The sequence below is a fragment of the Macaca thibetana genome, chromosome 14 (genome assembly GCF_024542745.1).
Source record: "Macaca thibetana thibetana isolate TM-01 chromosome 14, ASM2454274v1, whole genome shotgun sequence".
In the NCBI taxonomy this organism is placed as follows: Eukaryota; Metazoa; Chordata; class Mammalia; order Primates; family Cercopithecidae; genus Macaca; species Macaca thibetana.
In genome coordinates this window covers 81,384,783-81,407,595 of record NC_065591.1, presented here as the reverse complement: position 1 = coordinate 81,407,595, position 22,813 = coordinate 81,384,783, and the positions used below count along the sequence as shown (strand labels likewise).

At 36.9% G+C, this 22,813-nt stretch overlaps 1 protein-coding gene across 2 annotated transcripts in view; it reads right to left on the bottom strand.

Moving 5' to 3' along the window:
• LOC126934744 (Putative N-acetylated-alpha-linked acidic dipeptidase) overlaps positions 1 to 20,632 on the bottom strand; it is a 66,011-nt gene extending 45,379 nt beyond the window's left edge. The window contains exons 1-4 of one of the 2 annotated variants that reach the window (XM_050755527.1): positions 20,259 to 20,632; positions 17,927 to 18,032; positions 11,923 to 12,109; positions 2,627 to 2,728 (exon numbers count right to left, since the gene is read on the bottom strand). In XM_050755527.1, coding sequence (XP_050611484.1) covers positions 2,627 to 2,728; positions 11,923 to 12,109; positions 17,927 to 18,032; positions 20,259 to 20,376 — 513 coding nt within the window. In that variant the 5' untranslated portion in view covers positions 20,377 to 20,632. Of the gene's footprint in view, positions 1 to 2,626; positions 2,729 to 11,922; positions 12,110 to 17,926; positions 18,033 to 18,631; positions 18,744 to 20,258 lie in introns of those variants that run through there. The other variant, XM_050755529.1, reaches the window with a different exon arrangement.
• Between the last annotated feature and the right edge of the window lie 2,181 nt (positions 20,633 to 22,813).

The following is a 22,813-nucleotide window of genomic DNA, read 5'->3' as shown; positions in this document are numbered from 1 at the left end:
ACAAATTGTGAGGGAGAGAAAGCTGAAAAAGATATTAGCTTAAAAATGAGAGTAAACTTTGAAAATGAAAACAAGTGTGACAGATATTCCCTCTCAGCACTTCTCAAATGCAAGTTGTCACTGTGAGTTAGAAAAGAGCTTTGTTTTTAGACAAAGACCTTCTTGTACAATTTACACTGTACCATCCATTGTTCTATGACTGTGAATAAATAGAATCTTGCACTCTTAGCCTGGAATTTTCTTTGTTTCCTTAAGCTTCCATCTCCCTAACTCTTATTTATAGAGATAGAATTGGGAGGCAAAACCAGTGATTCTCAAAGATGGTCCTTGAACCCTCAGAAACAATATCACACTTGTTACAAGCACAAACTCTAAGGCTCCACCCCATTAAACTTAGGAAGTGGAAACCAAAATCTGTGTTTTAAAGCCATCCAGATTATTGTGACAGACACTAAAGCTTGAGAACCACTAGAATAGGCTATATTTTATCAACACTGCAAATTGCTAATTTTAAACATCATAAAGCAGAGTCCCATATTTCCTATTCCACAGGATTCAGACGTAAATTCAAAGATTACTGATCGTGAAATCGTGAATTTTTTTTTTTTTTTTTAAATGGAGTCTAGCTCTGTCGCCCAGGCTGAAGTGCATAAATTTAAATAATAATTTAAAATAGCTAAAAAATATGAAATGTACTTTAAAAATCTTAAATGACTGTTATCTATTGAAAAACTTGAAGTGTGAAGTGTGAAACTGAAGAACACTGAAATGTATTGAGCAGTGAAAAGATTATGTATAAAAAAACACGTGGGCCTGATGCGGAGGCAGGCGGATCACCTGAGGTCAGGAGTTGCGATCTCGGCCCACTGCAAGCTCCACCTCCCGAGTTCACGCCATTCTCCTGCCTCAGCCTCCCGAGTAGCTGGGACTACAGGCGCCCGCCACCACGCCTGGCTAACTTTTTTGTATTTTTAGTAAAGACAGGGTTTCACCATGTTAGCCAGAATGGTCTCGATCTACTGACCTCATGATCCGCCCGCCTCAGCCTCCCAGAGCGCTGGGATTGCAGGTGTGAGCCACCGCCGCCCGGCCCGTGAAATGTTTTAAACACACATATGGACACACATAGTTTTGAAAGAATTAACACTCCACTGGGTTACAGATGATCCAGTGAGGAACACCGATCAGCAAACTCATCTGATATTTGAACATAAACAGCAAACCCATACAACGTGTGTGCTCTTTCTATTTAGCCATTGATCTGGAAGATTTTAAGTCTATTTGAAGGAAATAAGAGACAATGATCTTTATAACTCTTTCTTATGATTAATAGTAATGTCAAAGTCCAAAAATTATTTGGAAGATTTTAATTGGGTATTAAAAACCCAATAGAGTTTATTAGGTCAGGAGTTGCGATCTCGGCCCACTGCAAGTGGTTTATAAAAACCTACCCACTAATTTAGGTGTAATCTTCTCCCTATAACATGATGTTTTCTCATCCAGAAACATAAACGGTTTAACTGTTTTTTGTTTTGTTTTGTTTTTCTGAGACGGAGTCTCCCTCTGTCGCCCAGGCTGGAATCCAGTGGCGCCATCTCGGCTCACTGCAAACTCCGCCTCCCGGGTTCACGCCATTCTCTTGTCTCAGCCTCCGGAGTAGCTGGGACTACAGGTGTGTGCCACCGCATCTGGCTAATTTTTTTTTGTATCTTTCATAGAGATGGGGTTTCACCATGTTGGCCAGGCTGATCTCAAACTCCTGACCTCAGGTGATCCGCCTTCCTCCGCACCCGGTCAACCTGTTTTTTTATACATAATCTTTTCACTGCTCAATACATTTTAGTGTTCTTCAATTTCACACTTCACACTTCAACTTCTTCAAGAGATCACATTCATTTAAGATTTTTAAAGTATAATTTATATTTTTTACCTATTTTAAATTAAATTGATTCATTATACTTTCTGCTATCATATACTATTTGGTCATTTCTGTTTAGCTTCAATCTGGTAATATTAATACTATTTTTAAATAAAAAATTATTGTTAATTTTTGGTATACATAAGTGATGCAGTTATATCACTGTAAATAATAAAGAAGGAGAATATTAATAAAGAAAGCCCGAAGTGCAAAAACATAAGGAAAATAATTTTACAATATCAAAATTAAGAATCTCGTTTCAACAAAGGAAAACACAGACTGAACAAAAAAATGAAAAATTAGATGGGCAAAACTAATTTATGGTGGCAAAAATGTCAAAGAAAGATATCCTCTGGGGTGTGTAGAGCTGATTAAGAAGAAGCATAAGGGAATTTTCTGATGTAAAAGTAATATTCTGTACATTGATGGGGTGTGGATCATCCAGATGTAGGCATTTGTCAAAAATCAATAAATGTGCATTTGGGATTTGTGCATCTCATTGCAGTAAATTGTATCTTTAAAAATACTATGAATAAAATATAATCAATATTCCTCCTTCTTACTAAGACTTTCTCATTACTTAAATGTGGAAAAAATTAATTGGATTACATCAAAAGTCCCTTTATGACCCTTTAATTATTGGCTGAATGTATGAAGTGAAGGAAGGCTTCTTTTTGTCATTTTTATTTTGTTGCACTGTGTTTTTACCTCTGGCATTCCTTGAGGAGAGAAAGCACTGAAAGGTGGTACAATATCCGAAACATTTTCATATCCTGCAGGAGGTGGTTCAAATAATGATGTGTTGAAAATCTAAAGAAACAAAATATTATAATCAAAAGTAAATCAGTTAAAGTTTGATTACTATAATCAAACATAAACAAATGCATATTATCTTTTATGTCAGTAGAGGGTGAATGAATCCTTCAGGATTTTGATGATAATATCAGATACCCAGCACTGTGCTAGAAGTTGTGAGGAATTCATGAGATGAATAAATCACAGACTTTGTCCTCAAAATGGTAAGATCTATTCAAGGAAACAAAGCTAAAAACCCCCACCAATAACTAAAAATCAACCAAACAAAAAACAACAATCAGAAATTAGTAAGTACTATAGAAAGAAAAGCTCAGAAGAGGTAAAAAGATACTCTTCCGAAAGCAATATTGTGTACTATAACCTGTATACTGATAGAAGGAAGAATTAGAAATTGATTTTTTGTAAGTGGCATACATACCAAGCTAGTGTAAATAAAAGCCTAAATATGTAGTTGCTTCACAGAAGGTTAGAAGTAAATTAACCTCATGAATTTCTTGAGAGAACTTGTAAGGACTAGCTTTTGATTTTGGAGAAAAATTTTAATCCCCAAATACAAAGTAACTTTGTTTGGTAATCTCGTTCATTATAATAGTGCTTAGATAATTACCTAGGAACAGAGTAAATATTAAATTTACTTAAAAAAAGTACATGATTGGGGAATCCACAACTGGCCATATCTAGATTCTCTGAACAGCATATGCACTGAAAAGAATGAAAAACACTGAACCAAATACATGTCTTTTTAAGTTTATAATTAAATTTGAAAAAATAGTAAGGAATATTCAGAAGCAAAAAAATAAAATGAAAGCAAGAATCCTCAGAGGCAGCATGAAAGTTGGCTTTGCCTTAGGTGGATCTATCAAAGCCTATGGTCCCATGAAAAGGATTCAGGAGTTAGTCTAAAACTGGTTCACATAATGGAATCTAGCAGAAGACTGTGCATAAAGCTGGTCTAAGTACAACAATATCCTGGCCAGGCACGGTGGCTCACGCCTGTAATCCCAGCACTTTGGGAGACTGGGAGCCCAAGGTGGGCGGATCACATGGTCAGGAGCTTGAGACCAGCCTGACCAACATGGTGAAACCCCATCTCTACTAAAAATACAAAATTAGCCGGGCGTGGTGGCATGTGCCTGTAATCCCAGCTACTCAGGAGGCTGAGACAGGAGAATCACTTGAACCTGCGAGGCAAGTTTGCAGTGAGTGGAGATTGCCGCCACTGCACTCCAGCCTGGGTGACAAAATAATAATAATAATAATAATAATAATAATAATAATAAAATCCTTCAGGGTTAAGGATAAATTCAAAATAAACTTGCTCCATGGAAAGTAATGGCTTAAGGTAAAGCAGGAAAAAAGGGTTCCAGATAATTCATAACCCTGCAAATTTCCATTCACTATTTATACAGTATGCCTCAAGCTAAAATATTTATTTTAAAGCAGTGCCAGGTTTGTAGTGCTCCCTGGGGCCTAAGAGAAATGATCAGGAGGAATCAGTCTTCAACTTAGCTTTAAAGAATTCCCAAATTCTAAGGGAGAAGAACTCAGAGCCACAAAATCACCAAACACCTCCAAAGTACTATGGAAAAGAGCCAACAGAAAGAACAGAGTAAAATTACAGCTGCAAAGACTGTATTTATGGTATGTATCATACACATGATATTGAACTAAAATTTAAATAAAAATTAAAGCCAGGCTGGGCACGGTGGCTCATGCCTGTAACATCGGCACTTTGGGAGGCCAAGGCAGGTGAATCTCCTGAGGTCGGGAGTTCAAGACCAGCCTGGCCAACCTGGGGAAACCCTGTCTCTACTAAAATTGCAAAATTAGCGGGACATGGTGCACCTGTAGTCCCAGATACTTGGGTGGCTGAGGCAGGAGAATCACTTGAACCTGGGAGGTGGAGGTTGCAGTGAGCCAAGATCGCGCCACTGCAGTCCAGCCTGGGCAACAAGAGCGAAACTTCGTCTCAAAAAAAAAAAAAAAAGTTAAGGCCAGGTGCGGTAGCTCATGCTTGTAACGCCAACACTTTTTGGAGGCCGAGGCAGGTAGATCACTTGAGGTCAGGAGTTCCAGAGCAAAACTTCCTCTCTACCAAAACCTCCTCTCCAAAAATGCAAAAATTAGCCAGGTGTGGTGGCACACACCTTTAGTCCCAGCTACTTGGGAAGCTGAGGCAGGAGAATCGCTTGAACCTGGGAGGCAGAGGTTGCAGTTAGCCGAGATTACACCACTTCATTCCAGCTTGGGCAACAGAGAGAGACTCCGTCTCAAAAAGAAAAACAAAAAAACAAAAAAACAACAACAAAAAAACCCAGTAGCAATGGAATCCATAATTCAGTAGAATATTGTCTCCCTGGTTTTGAGCAACAATTACTGTCAAACTGCAAATTTGTGTCCTACAAAATCATTCTTCCTTTGAGAATGAATATGAAAAACACATTTTTCCACCAAATTTTAACAGTTTTGTGTTGACAGGTGTTCACTTAAAACAAAGAACATTTGTAAACAATATTGTTCAATAAACAAAACAATACCATACAACAAATGAAGCCTCTAAAAGAATCTCTAAAATGATGCAAGAGAATCAGAAAGGAAAGATATTGCAAATGTGTGGTAAAAATTAAATGAGGACTGTATATGATAATAATGTATTACTATCATAATAACAAACATAGTTTTCAAGTTTATGAAACAAGATTGAATTAAAATTATGCATATAAATTGGTAATATATAACGAAAGTGAAAGTATTCTAAGGTTTATATATTGTAGAAACATTGATTGAATTATGACACCAAAGCTTTAGGGGAAAAAAGGAAGAGTAAAATTCATACTAGAGGAAGGTAAAAGTGACCTAAATATTGTATATCAGAATTATAAAAAATGAAAATGGAAAAAAGAATAATTAAAAAGCATAGTATGTCAGACTAAATAAAATTAGCTGTGTATCAGTTGACAAGGAGTGAAATAAACCTAGGCAAGTTTAAAAGTAACACAACTGAAAAAGAAATACCAAACAAATATTAGCTTTAAAAAAAATTTTAGGGCAAAGTCAAATAACATTACAAAGAGATAAGGAAGGCTACTACATAAGTGTAAGTCTGTCATTTCATCAACAATTCTAATTTTGTTTACATATGACAATAGGTCCCCAAATTATAGATAACATAAATTTATGAAATTATAAATTATATATATAATATAACATAGACACCACTATAGTGAGGTGAGATCATTTAACATTTATTTCTAACTAATAAAGGAAGCAGACAAAATGAGAGCACGTTAAGGATAATGGAGATTTCAGCCAAATAATAAACAAACTCAAACTAATGTACAAATATAAAATATTACCCCAAACAACCATCAAATTACACGTTTTCCCCAAAGAAACACAGAACATTTATAAAAATTGAGCACATATTAGGCTCCAAAGGAAGCCTCAACAATTGTCAAAGGATTAGTGTCCTACAAACCACATTATTTGATCTCAATATATTCAATTTAGAGATCAGATCAAACAAACAACAAGAACAATGTTTACATTCAGAATTTAAAAAAAGACTTGTAAATAGTTCCAGGATCAAAGAAGAAAATACAGAAATTAAAAAATATTTAGATGCTAATCATAACTAAACTACTCCTAATCCAAATTTATGAGATGTAGTTGAAGTGGAAAGGGAAGATAAAGGAAAATTTATGGCTCTACATACTCATATTAGAAATGAAGAAAGACTCAACATCAGTAAATTAAGCATTCTATTGAGGATTTTACAAAGAACAGCAACGTATACACAAAGAAGATAAAAGAGGTAATTATAAAACAAGAACAGAATTAATAAAATATAAAGCAAAGATAGATGAGAAAAGATTGCCAAAGCCAAATTTTATTATTTGGATACACTAGTAAATTCGACATATCCCTCTCAGGAGCAATAAGAAAATAATATAGCAAAAGTACAAATAAATAATATCAATTATCAAAAAGAGGCACATCTACAGATGCCGAACAGATTTAAAAAGATAAGAAAATACCAGGAACAACTATACTATAAATTTGAAAGCTTACATGAAATGGAAAATGCATTTTAAATAAAACTTACAAAAACTGAAATAAGAATACATTTTTTAGAAAATCGGCCACGCACGCTGGGCACGGTGGCTCACGCCTGTAATCCCAGCACTTTGGAAGGCCGAGACGGGCGGATCACGAGGTCAGGAGATCGAGACCATCCTGGCTAACACGGTGAAACCCCGTCTCTACTAAAAAGTACAAAAAACTAGCTGAGTGAGGTGGCGAGCACCTGTAGTCCCAGCTACTTGGGAGGCTGAGGCGGGAGAATGGCGTAAACCCGGGAGGCGGAGCTTGCAGTGAGCTGAGATCCGGCCACTGCACTCCAGCCTGGGCGACAGAGCGAGACTCCGTCTCAAAAAAAAAAAAAAAAAAAAAAAAGAAAATCGGCCACGCACGGTGGCTCACTCCTGTAATCCCAGAACTTTGGGAGGCCGAGGCAGGTGGATTATGAGGTCAGGAGTTCAAGACTAGCCTGGCCAACATAGTGAACTCATGTCTCGACTAAAAATATAAAAATTTGCCTGGTGTGGTGGCATGTGCCTGTAGTCCCAGCTACTCGGGAGGCTGAGGCAGGAGAATTGCTTGAACTGGGGAGGCAGAGATTGCAGTGAGCCGAGACCATGCCATTACACTCCAGCCTGGGTGATAGAGTGAGATTCAGTCAAAAAAAAAAAAAAAAAAAAAGTATAGTTGTCTAGCCATATAACAATAAAGTCATATATCAAACAATAAAAATTGTTATATGACATAAAATTATCATATGACAAACAATAAAGCCATTTAACAAACAATAAAAATTATTATATAACATAAAATAGTCATATAACAACCAATAAAGAAATTAAACCAGTAGTTTAAAATTTTCCACAATAGAGTCAAGGCCAATTGGTTTTCCTTGAGTTGGAAAGGTTAAAGGAAAAAATAATTTAATTACAACAAAACCTATTTCAGAAAATATTAAAAACCCAACTCATTTTAGAAGGCAAGTATAATATTGAAATTATAGCCCAACAAACAGATTGCAAACACACAGACTAAACATGCTATGAGTATAAACAGAATATATATCAATATATGAATTTAAAACTCTAATGCTAATATTACAAGTTCAAAAAATATAAGATTATTCTAACATTAGAATATCACTGAATGTCATCTTCAGATCCAGAAAGAAAAATTGCATGCTGATCTCAAAGAAAAATGTGTTTCATATAAATCCATATAGCAAAAAATTTTAGTATACGTGGAAAGGATGTACATTAAGATAACCAGAAAAATAAAACAGTAAATATCATAATTAATGGTGAAAAAGAATTAAAGGTATTTCCTTCAAGACCAGAAGAAAGTTAAGGATATCTGGTATCAAAACTTCTTTTCAACATTATACTGTATAGGTCTTGCTCAGTGCAGCAATACAAATGGGAGGGATTTGGAGATGAGGAATGGATCTGGGCAGATTTTACATTGTACTAACTAGAGCAGTAGTTATTTCCCTTTTCTGCGACTGATAGAAGCTAAAATGAAACCATATCAACTACTACTTGCCAAATCCCCACATCTTCTGAATTTCCCATGTTTTTTCTGTGATTCACATATGAACTCATCTGAATCACTAGGTAAGATTAAAAGAAAAATTATGCTGAGGTGCAATAAAAATCAATAAAGGAACAAAGTCGTTATATAAGCATGTCTTTCAGGCAAGGGAATATTCAAACTTGTCTCACTTGATTTGCTTTTAGGGTAATCAATTTTGCAGCACCACTATGCCACACTGAATTTTAAAGCAAGTTTATGAGCTATTCTAACAAGAAAAGTTTTTTAATGTCAAGGAAATGACTTTTTGGCTGACTTTATCAAAGATAGATTATATTTCAGTCTTAGAGTATTTTTTACTTTTCAAAATGCACTAGTAGCCTCAAATTATATAGTCTGAGTATAACTAAAACAATATTAGTTTACAATTTCTGTTTACATTTTGTGACATAAAGTCAATACATAGTTCAATCTTTATGGTATGTTATTTCTGCATAATCAAAGGTGAAACAATGTCTCTGTATACATTAAAAATATTTCTGGGGAGGCCGAGGCAGGCGGATCACGAGGTCAGGAGATAGAGACCATCCTGGCTAACACGGTGAAACCCCGTCTCTACTAAAAATACAAAAAAACTAGCCGGGCGTAGTGGCGGGCGCCTGTAGTCCCAGCTACTGAGGAGGCTGAGGCAGGAGAATGGTGTGAACCCGGGAAGTGGAGCTTGCAGTGAACCGAGATCGCACCATTGCACTCCAGCCTGGGAGACAGAGCGAGACTCCGTCTCAATAAATAAATAAATAAATAAATAAATAAATAATTAATAAAAAAACTCTGATAGGATCCACAAAATACTAATCATATTTGACTGGGAGCAGTGGCTCACGCCTATAATCCCAGCACTTCGGGAGGCCAAGGCGGGCAAATCACGAGGTCAGGAGATCGAGACCATCCTGGCTAACACGGTGAAACCCATTTCTACTAAAAATACAAAAAATTAGCCGGGCGTGGCGGCGTGCGCCTGTAGTCCCAGCTGCTGGGGAGGCTGAAGCAGGAGAATGGCGTGAGCCTGGGAGGCGAAGCTTGCAGTGAACCGAGATCGCACCATTGCACTCCAGCCTGGGAGACAGAGCGAGACTCCGTCTCAAAAAAAATACTAATCATATTTGTTGCCTATAGGATGAAGAACTTGTCTGTTTTGTGTAGGGGTATAAAAGGAATCACAGTTTACCACATAGCTCAGCTGTGAATTTTTATTCATACCAATTAAATTATACTGGGAGATGGAAGATAGTAAGAGAACATGGTGGTTGGGGCCAAGGGATGAACAGGGAGTTGACTTGTCACAATGTCAATAGATAATGCCTGCATCTGAAATAAAAGCATATAAGCATATAGTTTACAGAAATAGATGTAAATATCAAAAGAATGAACTTATAGTTGAATAATGATTGCCTCTGGAAAGAGGAAAACAGAGAAAAAGCAAGGCACTCAGAATTGTGTACATATATGAGTATATATATATATGTACATTGTGAGATTATGTACATATATAACTTGGATAAAAATAAAAAAGAACTAACGGTGTAATTTTAAAAAATTAAGAAACTAGGTATCTAACACTATCGGAAAATTTCCCAAATGAAACTTTTACATGATTCATTTTGTATTCTCTAAAAGGCTTTGGTAACATTATGAATGCTCATAATACAAAAATAAGTAATGCAATAAAATAATCAATGATACAATCAAAACTGGGAAGTGAGGAGGAAGGAAAAAAGAAGAAAAAAACGACAACATTAGCAAGACTCCACCTTAAAAAAATAAACTAAAATATATTATATGTTTGTTCTTTTCCACATTGTACCTAGACAATTCCCAAATTTGACAGATCAAAACAGAGGTTTAAGCATATGTATACTTTTTAACATTGTCAATATTTTATATCTTTAAATAATTTTTCAGAACATATTTTAAAGACCCCTTGGTATTTAACAGTATAGATATGCCACCCCTTATTTAACAACCTGAGGCTCTATGATGTGTAATGGTATTCCATTTTAAATATAATATATTTTAGGGGTTTTTTGCTTGTTTTTCTTTTTTTTTTTTTTTTTTTTCTTTTAAAGTGGAGTCTTGCTATGTGGTTCAAGCTGGTCTGCAACTCCTGGCTCAAGCTATTATCCTATCTCAGCCTCCCAAGTAGCTGAGATTAGGGGAACATGCCACCACGCCTGGCTTAATAATACTTTTTAAAGTTATATTGTTAACTACTATAATTGAGAACAGCAGTTAATATGAAAAGCTCCAATCACATTAGGAAATTCGGTATGGAATTATATCACTGACTGTAAAACATAACAACATATTTATCATTAAGAAGAGACTGATTCATTAGTCAATAAAAGGAGGTTATTGACCTATAATGAAAAAAAAAATTAAATATGTACTTATATCACATGACATTTTCAGTTCACTGATTAAACTGGACATATTTCAAGCTATAGTAATTAAGAGTGCCCAGTAATAAAAGGACTAAAGGAAGTTACCTAAATTGAAATGGACTCTTCTACATACGGTAGCTCTAAAACTAAGGTATGTTAAGTAGGGATGAATGTATGTTATATTTTGTGATCTTTCATATTGAACATATCATCATAATAAATATATCAATTTATCTGCATTGTCTCCTGTTTCTTAAGTATATGCCCCAACTTGCAGACAAGATTGCAAATTCTTTAAATACCATGCTAAAGACCTTGCCTCCAAACTTGTCCTCTCCAAATGTCCACACACAAATTCTTCGCACAGGGCTCAACCTGATCAATTGAGACATAATCATTAAGTACCAATAAAAACTTGCTGGGTCAAACTGCACACTGGATCCCTGAATTTCCCAGCAACTCCAAATCTGTGCAGTGTCTTTATAAATTAAACATATCAAAAATGTATCTGTTGGCCAGGCGCAGTGGCTCATGCCTGTAATTCCAGTACTTTGGGAGGCTGAGGCAGGTGGATACCTGAGGTCAGGAGTTCAAGACTACCCTGGCCAACATGGCAAAACCCCATCTCTACTAAAAATACAAAAATTAGCTGGGCATGGTGGTGCACACCTGTAATCCCAGCTACTCAGGAGGCTGAGGAAGGAGAATCACTTGAACATGGGAGGTGGAGGTTGCAGTAAGCCGAGATGGCACCACTGCACTCCAGCCTGCCCGACAGGAGTGAAACTCAATCTGAAAAAAAAAAAAAAAAGAATCTCTTTTATAAAGTGTCTCTTTTTATGCTTGTAAGTTCACAAGTATATCATATTTGATATTAGTGTGTAGTACTAAAAACAAGAAAACAGCAACTCTTATCAAGCATTAATTTCTCAGAATCTTTCTAAAACACATAAAACTCAAACATCATAGGAAATTAGTTGACATGGATAATAAGATATTAAAGGTATTCACAAGATCCAATAATACTGATTTCTCTTAATATTTAGAGATGGGATAGAACATTATTTCATAGAAGTATTTGAAAAAGAATAAATGGGGGCAATGTTTCTTTTATTTATTTATTTGTTTATTTATTACCTCATTTCCATCTTCATTAATTATTGAGATGTAGTTGGGATGAGTCTTATTTGGGTAGGACAACAGGACATCATAATGAGTTAGCTCAACAGAATCCAGGCCAAATTCTTTCCACTGGGATTGAATTTGCTTTGCAAGTTGAAAGTTTTGTTCTGTTCCTGCTAAATGTGGTATCTGTGTAAAATTACTGGTGAACAAAAATTGAAACTGGTTAGATATTAATGTTTAATCAACTTTTATTCCAAATCAACAAAATAAAGCAGAGTTACACAAAAATACTTTGAAATGTGGTATGTTAAAACATTAAAGTGGTACTATTATTGCATGAAATAGATTTTCAAAGTCTGCTTTGAAATTTTTATGTTCTAATTTGTACTAAATCAAGAGAAAAATTGGAGAAATTGATCTTTGTATCATTATGTGTAATCCTATGACTATAGCCTCATATGGTAGATTAATAAAGTGTCATATTCTTTCTTAAGACCTATACTTCTTGAAACTTACATGGAATTATCTGTCTATATCACTGTGTAAATTATTGAAATAGACAAAAATATTTTATCCCAAAGACCAAGGTGTGACATGGCAAGAATTACTAATAATTACACTTATTTAAATAGTGAGAATTATACACAAGCGATAAACTGTTGACTAGCAACCATTTATAAAGTATCTTCATCAAAGAATAATCTGAACATACTGACACAAGTTCAGAATGAATCTCTTGCACTTCATCTATAATACAGAGGAACACACTTAAAATCAATGACAGTAATTAGTCTGAAGAATAATATCTTTAACAAAGAAATTATGTGGCCAAAATTTGGCTACCAGGAATATTTTCAGTAGACTAATTTCTCATTTAATATATTTAGATTCTGGTGCTTTTGATTGTTTTAAATTTCTCCCTCCTGGGAAATTTCTTGTTTCCCTGAAGAGCTCATTGGTTAGTATTTTTAACTTAAGCCCTTAAATATATGACAAGATATTATGTAGCATGAAAATATGTATATATATATATATATATAGTTCATAAACTTTTGGAACTTCATAAATTTCTAGTTTTAAATATGTAGTTTTATAAAATCAACATAATTCCATCCTTATGATGACTTTAAAAAAAAAAACTAATAACCAATACGGCTATGATAATCCCAGTTTCAAGTTTCATTCTACCATGTGTTTTAATTTTTTTCATTTGGTGAATCAACAATGAATTAAAGTAACTCAATTTTGTAAAACTGGAATTTCCTGTAACTTGTTTACTTTTAATAATTATATTAAAGTTATTTAAATTGTATTTATAAAAATAGTATTAAAATCCTCATTTGGTAAATGTTTAGGGGCAAACTATCTTACACAGAATTTCTAATATGGAAAATATTGTAACAAAAAGAGCACAAACATAAGAGCAGCTAAGGAGTCTCTATCCCTTATCAGTGAGCACCTGCAGGGAAGACAGAAAAACAGCCAACATGTCACTATTTTCTTGAATATTACAAAAATCACAAACTGCAATGTAACTAATGTAGGATGCAGATTTCCCCAAGTGCCAGCTATACCTCTGTCCCTACAAGCAAAAGGAATTACTATGGAGAATCTTGAACCTACTCACAAAAAAGCAGGAGAAAATCATTATAAGGCTATGCTACTATAAGTGAATTTTCCTATAACAGTCTTGTCACTACCAACTAGGAAACAACATTTTGCTGTTATCAGGGTTGGCACTCACTCATTTGAACAAAACACGTCCTGGAAAAGATTAGTACGAAAAAAGATCCATTGCAAATACTAAATAAAATAATTAGCATAAAACCTGTAAGTGGTATAATACAGGTGTTATCATTAACTCACTATGTAACCCCAGCTGTGTCTTGAATTTCTCATCTGTACATGGGGAGAACATCACTATCTCGTTACTTCACAAAGACTTGAGGCTCAATTAGATTGTGTATTAAATAGCACTTCTCAATGATTTTAATCACTTGAGATGTTGTGTCACAAGTTGTTGAACCTACTAGAATATCAAATTTTGCAAAAAATAAATAAATAAGAATAATAATTAAAAAAATGCGAATTTACAAATTTTCCCAAATAGCCAAATTCTGTTTATATATCTCTGTAGGGCTGGGTTTAAATGTGTTTCTAGTATTGTCACATTATCTCAATTTTTTTTTGCTTTTTTTTTTTTTGGTGAGAGGCAGAGTCTCATTCTGTTGCCAGGCTGGAATACAGTGGTGGAATCATAGCTCACTAAAACCTGGAACTCCAGCCTCCTGAGTAGATAGGACTACAGGCACATGCCACCATGTCCAGATAATTTTAAAAAATATTTTGTAGAGACAGAGTCTCGCTATGTTGCCCAGGCTGGTCTCAAACTCCTGAACTTAAGGAATCTGCCTGCCTTGCCTTCCCAAAGGGCTGGGATTACATGGGTGAGCCACTATGCTCGATTACATTTTCTCAGTTCTTAAAGAGAGCTACTGTTATTTCTGTTTTAGTACATTTAATCTTGTTTACAAATAATTTGGCAATGTTTCCAAGAGTTAAAGATGACTTGAACGCATTTAGTAAAACGTGGAATTAGCTGAGCATAGTGGCATGTGCCTGTAGTGCTACCTGCTAGGGAGGCTAGAGCTCCAAGCTGCAGTGAGCTATGATTGTGCCACTGTATTCCAGCCTGGCAACAGAGTGAGACCCTGTCTGAAAAATGAAACAATAATAATAATAATAATTGAGATAATGTGACAATACTTGGAACATATTTAAACCAGTCTGACAGAGATCTACCAGTTGATTTTTGCTATTCTGAAAAATGTGTAAATTCTTATTCTTACCTTTTTTTAAAACACAATTTGATATTCTAGTATCAATAAATGACTTGTGACACACATCTCAAGTGATGAAAAAATTGAGAAGTATAGTTTAATATGTGATTTCATTGGGCCTATGTATCTGTATTCAAATACAGACCAGTAAAATTCTGAGACCAAAAGTCTAAAACACCTTTTAAAACAATCTTATCTTGCAAAACAAGGTGGAAAAGGAAAAATCCCTCTAGAGATGCAAAATGGTAAACAGATCTGTGAATTCAACTGGATGTTTTCAAAGAAGGGAAAACACATACAACCCTGTACCTCAAGGCAGAATGAAAAAAAAAAAATGCTTCTAATTAATCCTCCCATTCACTACTGAGGCAGATATTTCAGAAACAGTGGGGGCTTTTACGAGCAGAACAAAGGATTATAAAGAGGGACAAGATGGAAGGTCAGAGGCTTTAATAGTCCCTGACCCATGGGTATATTTTAATTAAAAGCTCTCTGATGGACAAATGGCAAATTGGAAATCTAGAGAGTTTAGGAGGCTTCTGGAGATTCTGTGGTCCTTGGAGGAATGAGAGGGAATTCTTTCAATTTCTTTATTTTGTGTGTTTATGCTGAATATCATCCAGGTAGAGGAGCTTGGTTAGGGACATGGAGAATAAACAAGAAGCTGAGTGCTTAATCTTGCTTGACGGTCCAAAAAGAGAAATAAAGAAAGGCATTTATTTTTCTTCTTTGTTGGTCAATCTATGTCACAAGTTAGTGTTACAGGTAGTTAGACAGGAGCAAGGCAGGAGAGGTCTCTCCCCCGGACCCACTAGAATGTCAGGTGATTGTTTGGTTCAGCAATTATCGCATTGTGTTGTTCGGTTCAGTAATTATCGCATTGTCTCTAAAAATGATTCGGCAATGTCAGGGAGAGGCCAGTTCTTGATGGTCCCCACCTGCTAACACCAAACTGTTAACTGAATGCAGACTCCAGGGAGAAGCAACTTCCTGGGCATGCGTGTTAGAGACAAAAATGGTGTAGTATAATCTTCCGGGTACACTCCACCAGAAAAAGGAAGAGAGCCTCAGATGGGCCTGTGTATACTTTCCTACACACATTGCGGGCGCTCACTTCCCAAGGGTTAGCAGGGCTGTGCACATGAAGGCAGCCCAACCTAAGGGAAGAATCATGGGAAAGAGGCAAGCTTAAAAAAGTCCTAGGATCACAGTTAAGTGGGGCACTTGGCCTCTCACCTTCATGTGCCTGCTTGGCTCTCTTCCAAGCGTACCTTCCTTTCTTTCCTGTTAGAAGGCCTTTCAAAATAAACTTCCATTCCTGCTCTGGAGCTTGCCTCGGTCTCTTTTTCTGCTTTTGCCCCGAGTTGAATTCCTTCTTCTGAAAAAGCAAGGACTGAAGTTGCTACTGACTTTATGGATAGGCTACCAGTAAATTGGAGTAACTTGCATCTCTTCCACCACTAACATTAGGAAAGGAAGAAAGCTGGAACGGCAGCTCTGTCCAGGAGTAAAGACCATACCTTGCCAGACCTCCACTTTTATTATACCTACTATATATTATTATAGTAGAAAAAGCGCAGAGGAGGAGTTTCCACAAAGATAAAGAAGTTCGAGCTTCAGAGTCTCACATTTAAAAGGTCCTTTCAAAGACCTCAAAGTTATCCTATCAATTTTTATTTATACTTTTAATTCTGCTGTAATTAATACAAATATATATGTGTTTGTATGATTATATGTGTGCACATCTATGCACACCTATGTGTGTGTGTGTAAAATGGTCTTTTAGAATTACAACCTTTATTCACCAGGGAATCCTGCAATCATTAGAAGGACTTCAAGTATTTTTTGACACATGAGCTAAGTCAATTTGTAAAAATTCACAAAAGGATCTCATGCTTTGAAAAAAACAAGTATTCTGGGCTGGGTGCAGGGACTCACGCTGGTAATCCCAGCACTTTGGGAAGCCGAGGCGGGCAGATCACCTGAGGTCGAGAGTTTGAGACCAGCTTGACCAACATGGAGAAACCCCATCTCTACTAAAAATACAAAATTAGCTGGGTGTGGTGGGACATGACTGTAATCCCAACTACTCAGGAGGCTGAGGCAGGAGAATTGCTTGAATCTGGGAGACAGGTTGCAGTTTGCCGAGATCACGCCATTGCACTCCAGCCTGGGCAACAAGTGCAAAACTCCATCAAGAAAGAAAGAAGAGAGAAAGAGAGAGAGAAAGAAAGAGAGAAAGAGAAACAAAAGAAAGAGAGAAAGAGAAACGAAAGAAAGAAAAGAAAGAAAGAAAGAAAGAAAGAAAGAAAGAAAGAAAGAAAGAAAGAAAGAAAGAAAGAGAAGGAAAAGTATTCTAATCAATTATATATAGTAATTCTATATAAGTATTTTCTTTTCAGTTGCTTTTTCAATTTACTTATTTATCTCTTTTGTTCTACACTGGAAACAGCTATTTCAGGAAGTAGGGAACTAGTTTTTAAAATATGCCAAATATATGCTCTTTGACTTCATTCATATCATAATAAGATCATTATTCCCATTTTACAGATGTGGAAAAGAGAGCTCAGAAAGTTTAGGTATTCATCTAAAGTATTAATAGGCAAAGATAGAATTCAAACTCAATTCTAACTCAAAGTCCTTTTTTTTTTTTTAACTGAAATGCACTATCTTTCTCTAAAGCATGAATCAGCAAACTAGGTTCCACTGGCCAAATCTGGCCCACTAACTGTTTCTGTATAGTCCACAAGCTAAGAATAGTTTTTATATTTTAAATCGGTTTTAAAAATAATAATATTTTTGACACATCAATTATATGAAATCCAAATTTCAGTGCCCATAAGAAAAGTTTTATCAGAACTGACAGACTGTTTATGTATTTTCTATGACTTCTTTTGTGCTGCAATAGTAGAGCTGACTAGCTGTGACACAGATCAGCTGGCCTACAAAGGCTGGCCCTTTTACAGAAAAAGTTTGCTGACTCCTGCTCTAAACCTCTGTAATGACAAACTTTAGCTGAAAGTATAGTCCTCCTCAGATGAAATGTGATACAAGATCTTTAATAAATAAAACTTTAAGGAAAAAAGGCCAGTTCCTATATATAAAATATTGGACCAAAACAGAATGATAAATTTTTCTAACAACTTGTCCGTATAAACTTTTGAGAAAGTGCTTACTGTAAGAACTTCTTGATGTTCTCAGCTTTCAGTTCATCCAAAAATGCTTTCATATTATGCTTTGGAGTAATGTTAGTAGCTTCACTGGAGGATTTTATAAACCATCCTGAAAAATACATCCCAAAATAGGCATGAGATATGAGCCTATAGATAGGATTTATTATTCATTATTGTTGTATGTATCATTTGTAAAACACAAATTATCAACATTACTTTTGGCATTGAGATTTTCCTGAAGTTTAATTTCTCTTGCTTACTTTCACTGAAAAAAAAAATCATGCAAACAGATTTTTAAGTTACAAACCAAATGAAAATATTTTTTATCTAGCATCAATGATAGGTATTGCTGTTATTCTAAGAAATGTTTTATGAGATAATGAGTACCAAAATAAAATGACATTAATGTTTCAACTAATGGGTATGAACAAGATCTTCTGAAAATGAAGGCAAAAAGGAGATCCACCTTCTACCTTTATAAAGCTTCTATCTTCCTCTGCTGACTCAGAATAAGCATTTAACACATTTTTATGATGAATTAACCATGAATATATTTCAAATATATAAATTATTTCCAAGTGTTGAAGGCAATTCAGACTTCTAATTTTCTGTTTCTGAAACTACAACAAACTGCTGTGAGAGTTTGTTTCCAGTGAAGTAGGCTTGAGAAATCCAAGTTCAGACAGCTACAATGAAACTACAATTTACCCAACCTCTCTGCCAGACATCCAGTGCATGCATAAGCAGCCAGAAGCAATGGATAGCTAGATCCTGCAATCATTAGACCTTACAGTTGGCTTTTAACCTGAAGGAGATAAGGCAATATTCCAGGGTTTATTTAGAGAAATTACAGGATCTGGGAATAAAATAGTTACAAAATTAGCACCCAACCAGCTTTCATGGAGCTTTCCAACTATAATTATGCTAGTTCTTAATCTCATGCATACAAACGGACATACATATATACATGCATATTAAAATACATGATTGGACGCAAACGGAAATAAGATTCCACCTGGGCATAAAACAAGAAGACTTGGATTAGAGTGAGGGATCAAGAAACAACACACTGAGGATGAGATGCTTGAACTGAGATCTGAAAAATGAACACAATAAAGAGGATGGAGGCCTGCAGCGGGAGGGGAGAGCAGAGAATCCTAGGGGGTGCGGGGCGGGCATCAATAAAGAACTCTTCTGTGTCAGCCACGGAGCAGGGAATACAGGGACGGAAGTGAGGGCAATACCAGGAAGACTAAAATCCTTTTAAGAGATGAAGAATGTTATGAGCACAGTGTGTGGTTCAAAAATCTTTTAGCAACCCCAAGATGAAGCTAGTGGAAGAGACTGAATTTGTTTAAACCTATCTGGTCCATGCTTTGTTCTTCTAAATCCCAAAAGAGGGTCAAGAATTCCGAGCAGGAGTGAACTACCTGGTGATACCTTAGACTAGTCCTGTGCATTAAAGTCCAATGAGGAGCATCTTGGTAAAAGAAGAAATAAAATGGCGAAAATCCCAGTACAGTGCTAGGAGATTTACATGCTATATTCTTTACTATTTCAATAATTTGCAGATAATATTATCCTCATCATAAAATAGGGAAACTAACGCTGAGAGGGACTCGGTAATTTGTTCAAGGCCACTAAAAAGTGGCAAAGTCAAAATTGGAATTTAATAAAAGAGTCTGAGCTCGCCTGTGCTGTTCTGCTTTTTTTTTTTTTAGAAAGTAGGATTAAGTCTGCAAATCAGTACACAGGAAAAACCGCAAAAGACCTGCTGGTAGAGATCTGTCCGGATCGCTGACCTGGTTCACACAGTTCCCAAACTTGCCTCTGTTACTTCCAAGGAAGAAAGAATGCACTGAGAGAAAAAAAAAAAAAAAAAAAACTTCCTTTGCAGCAATGTCCTGAATTCTACCGTACACCTGAAACAGTACGACCCGATAAAAACCTTAAACAAGTCTTGGTGCGCAGCTCCCTGGGCGGCCTGATTCAACAGCCCTCAGAGGATGGCGCTCGTCCTAAACCCTTAGAAGTGCCTTGTCTTGCAGGGCCTCCAGCACGTGGAACCTTCCTACGCCTAGTTTCAGGTTCTCTCTGTCCTACCCTCAACCTGAGTGACTGTCCTCCAAGCAGCTTGTGGAGAACTCAGCCCTGCACCGTTCGCAGCTACCCTCCTCCTAACTCGAGGGGTGCTCACCCCACATTACCCCGACCTTAATCGCCGGCCCTGGGGAAGACCAGCAACGGGACCCCACTCCGCAGCCGACCCGCGAGTCCCGGCGCCGCCGCACCACAGGGAAGACTCCGAGGTTTGCTCGGCGAGGCGCGCCCCTACCGAAGAGGAAGCCGAGGAGAAAGAAGCCACCCGCCAGCACCAGTGCTCCAGCGCACAGCCAGCGCGGGCGGCGCGCGGTGGCCACAGCCGAGTCGGTTTCGTGCAGGAGATTCCACATCTTAGCGCGAGCAGAGTCGGCCTCCCGGGACCCGCGCCTGTGCTGCTGCTCCACTGCGCGCCCTCCGCCCACCACGGCGGAGTAAAGTCTCTCTCACACCAATGCCTCGCTTATCAGCCCTGGAGGCTGGAATTCGCTCCCGACCCTGGGGTCCAGTTTCTCCCCGGTAGCAGTGTTTCTAGAGTGAACTGAACCAATCGGAGCGCGCCAGAGGCAACATCTCCCTTCAGGAGAAGGAAACCCGGCCCCTTTCGAGAGGCGCCTTAAAAAAAAAAAAAAAAAAAAAAAAAAAGTTTCTTGGAAAATGTACAGCTCTTGCTCAAAAATGAGAGGAAGAGAGACTCTCCTCTCTCCACTCCTATAATTATGAGGAACTTTTATCCAGCTCTGACATTCTGTAAAATCTTTACAATACTCTACTGAATAAAAGTAGAGCAGAGAAAGCCTCGCTTTTTTCCATAGTGAGGAATGGTTGTCATCAGCGTAAATCACCACCAGGCCCTCTTTCCCAGTGAATATTATTGTTATTAATAAACATGCAGGGTATTATCCTCCACTTACATTACAAAACAATTTTTTAAAGAAACAGGCTGGGCGTGGTGGCTCACCTGTAATCCCAGCACTTTGGGAGGCCGAGACGGGCAGATCACAAGGTCAAGAGATCGAGACCATCCTAGTCAACATGGTGAAACCCCGTCTCTACTAAAAATACGAAAATTAGCTGGACGTGGTGGCGGGCGCCTGTAGTCCCAGCTGCTCAGGATGCTGAGGCAGAAGAATCGCTTGAACTCGGGAGGCGGAGGTTGCAGTGAGCCGAGATCGCGCCACTGCACTCCAGCCTGGCGACAGAGTGAGACTCTGTTAAAAAAAAAAAAAAAAGAAAGAAAGAAAGAGAGAGAGAGGGAGGAAGGGAGGAAGGAAGGAAGGAAGGAAGGAAGGAAGGAAGGAAGGAAGGAAGGAAGGAAGGAAGGAAGGAACTTTATTTTCATATCCCAGTTATGTCTGGCTACTGTCTTACGTAATAGACATAAAATCAATCTTGGTTGAATAAACCAGATGAATCAATCATACAAAATTCTATACCTGCTATAAATTCTTAATAATAATAATAGTGATATTTCGAGGGAGAGAATAACTACATGCTTTTTAAAATAAACTGTGTTCTTATAATCCGTGAGAGAATCCGTGAATTGACTAAGAGTACTTTATGGAAGCACTGCTTTTAACAGAACCATGAGATACAGGTAGAATTTGACCCAGTGGAGATGAGAAGAAACACTAGGGGTGGGGGACCAGCTGAGTGGGCAAAGGAAGAAAACTCAAGGTATATTCAAGGAATAGCAAACAGTTTGCTTTGAGAAAGGGAAAGCACAGTATGAGTTAAGTGGAGAAAGATGGGATAGATTGTACAGTCTTGGGTCCTTCGATGAAGACTTTCTGAGCAAAGTGAAAAATTTGGGAAAATTAATTTGTCGACAATGAACCATGACAACTCCTAGATGACCTAGAGCAGGAAAGAAGGGAATTTCTTCATCTCTTTATAACAAAATCCTGAATGTACTATATCTTTCCTAATGTTCCTATTGTCAAATCTCATCGGAGATAGCTAATAAGAGTGACTAATATTTAAAGAGCACTTATTATGAGTGATGCATGCTATGTATGTCACCTCATTTAGTCACCATTGGTACCCTGCAAGGTTTGTTAATTGATTAACTTTTGTGGAGTGCTAAGGAGTTAAAATGAAAAATGGGTTTAGCTGTCAGGAACAGAAACAGGGGTAGACGTAGATGGGAATGAATGTTCCAAGAATAGGGTCAACTGCAAATGGCTCACTTAGCACCCAAGCATCCTGTTACAAGCACCCAGCTCACAGCCCATCTGTACCCAAGCATCCTGTCTGCAAGCATTCAGCCTAAGGAGCACCCTTATAAAACTCCACTGCAGTCCCTGCCTCTTTGCAGACAGCCTTCCTCTGCTGTCTGGCCAGTTGCTCCCTTGCAATGTGTCTCCCCTTTTCTCTGAATAAATATGCCTTTCTAAACTCATTACTGTCTTGGTATTAAGATAAAATTCTTTTACTATCTGCATGCCAGCCTCACACAGTTGTTGACCATGACAACTTTCTCAAAAAAACAATTGGCAGATGTTTGTTTTCTGAATCCCCCCGATAAGCATTAGGCCATACTGTACTTCCTTCTTTAACTATTGGAAAAAGATTGAAGATGACTCTTCATGTCAGAATTTGTAGAAACAAACATGAACTAAATCAAAGTATTATATTAATCTATGAGGTGTGTTCTAGAAAAAAATTAAAATATTTTTAATTCCTCTTATTTCCAGCCTTTTACGCATATTTGCCTTTGAAAAATACTTAGTCAAGAAAAATCACTGGCTACTTTATTTATTAAATAAATTATTAAATAATAAATTTTAT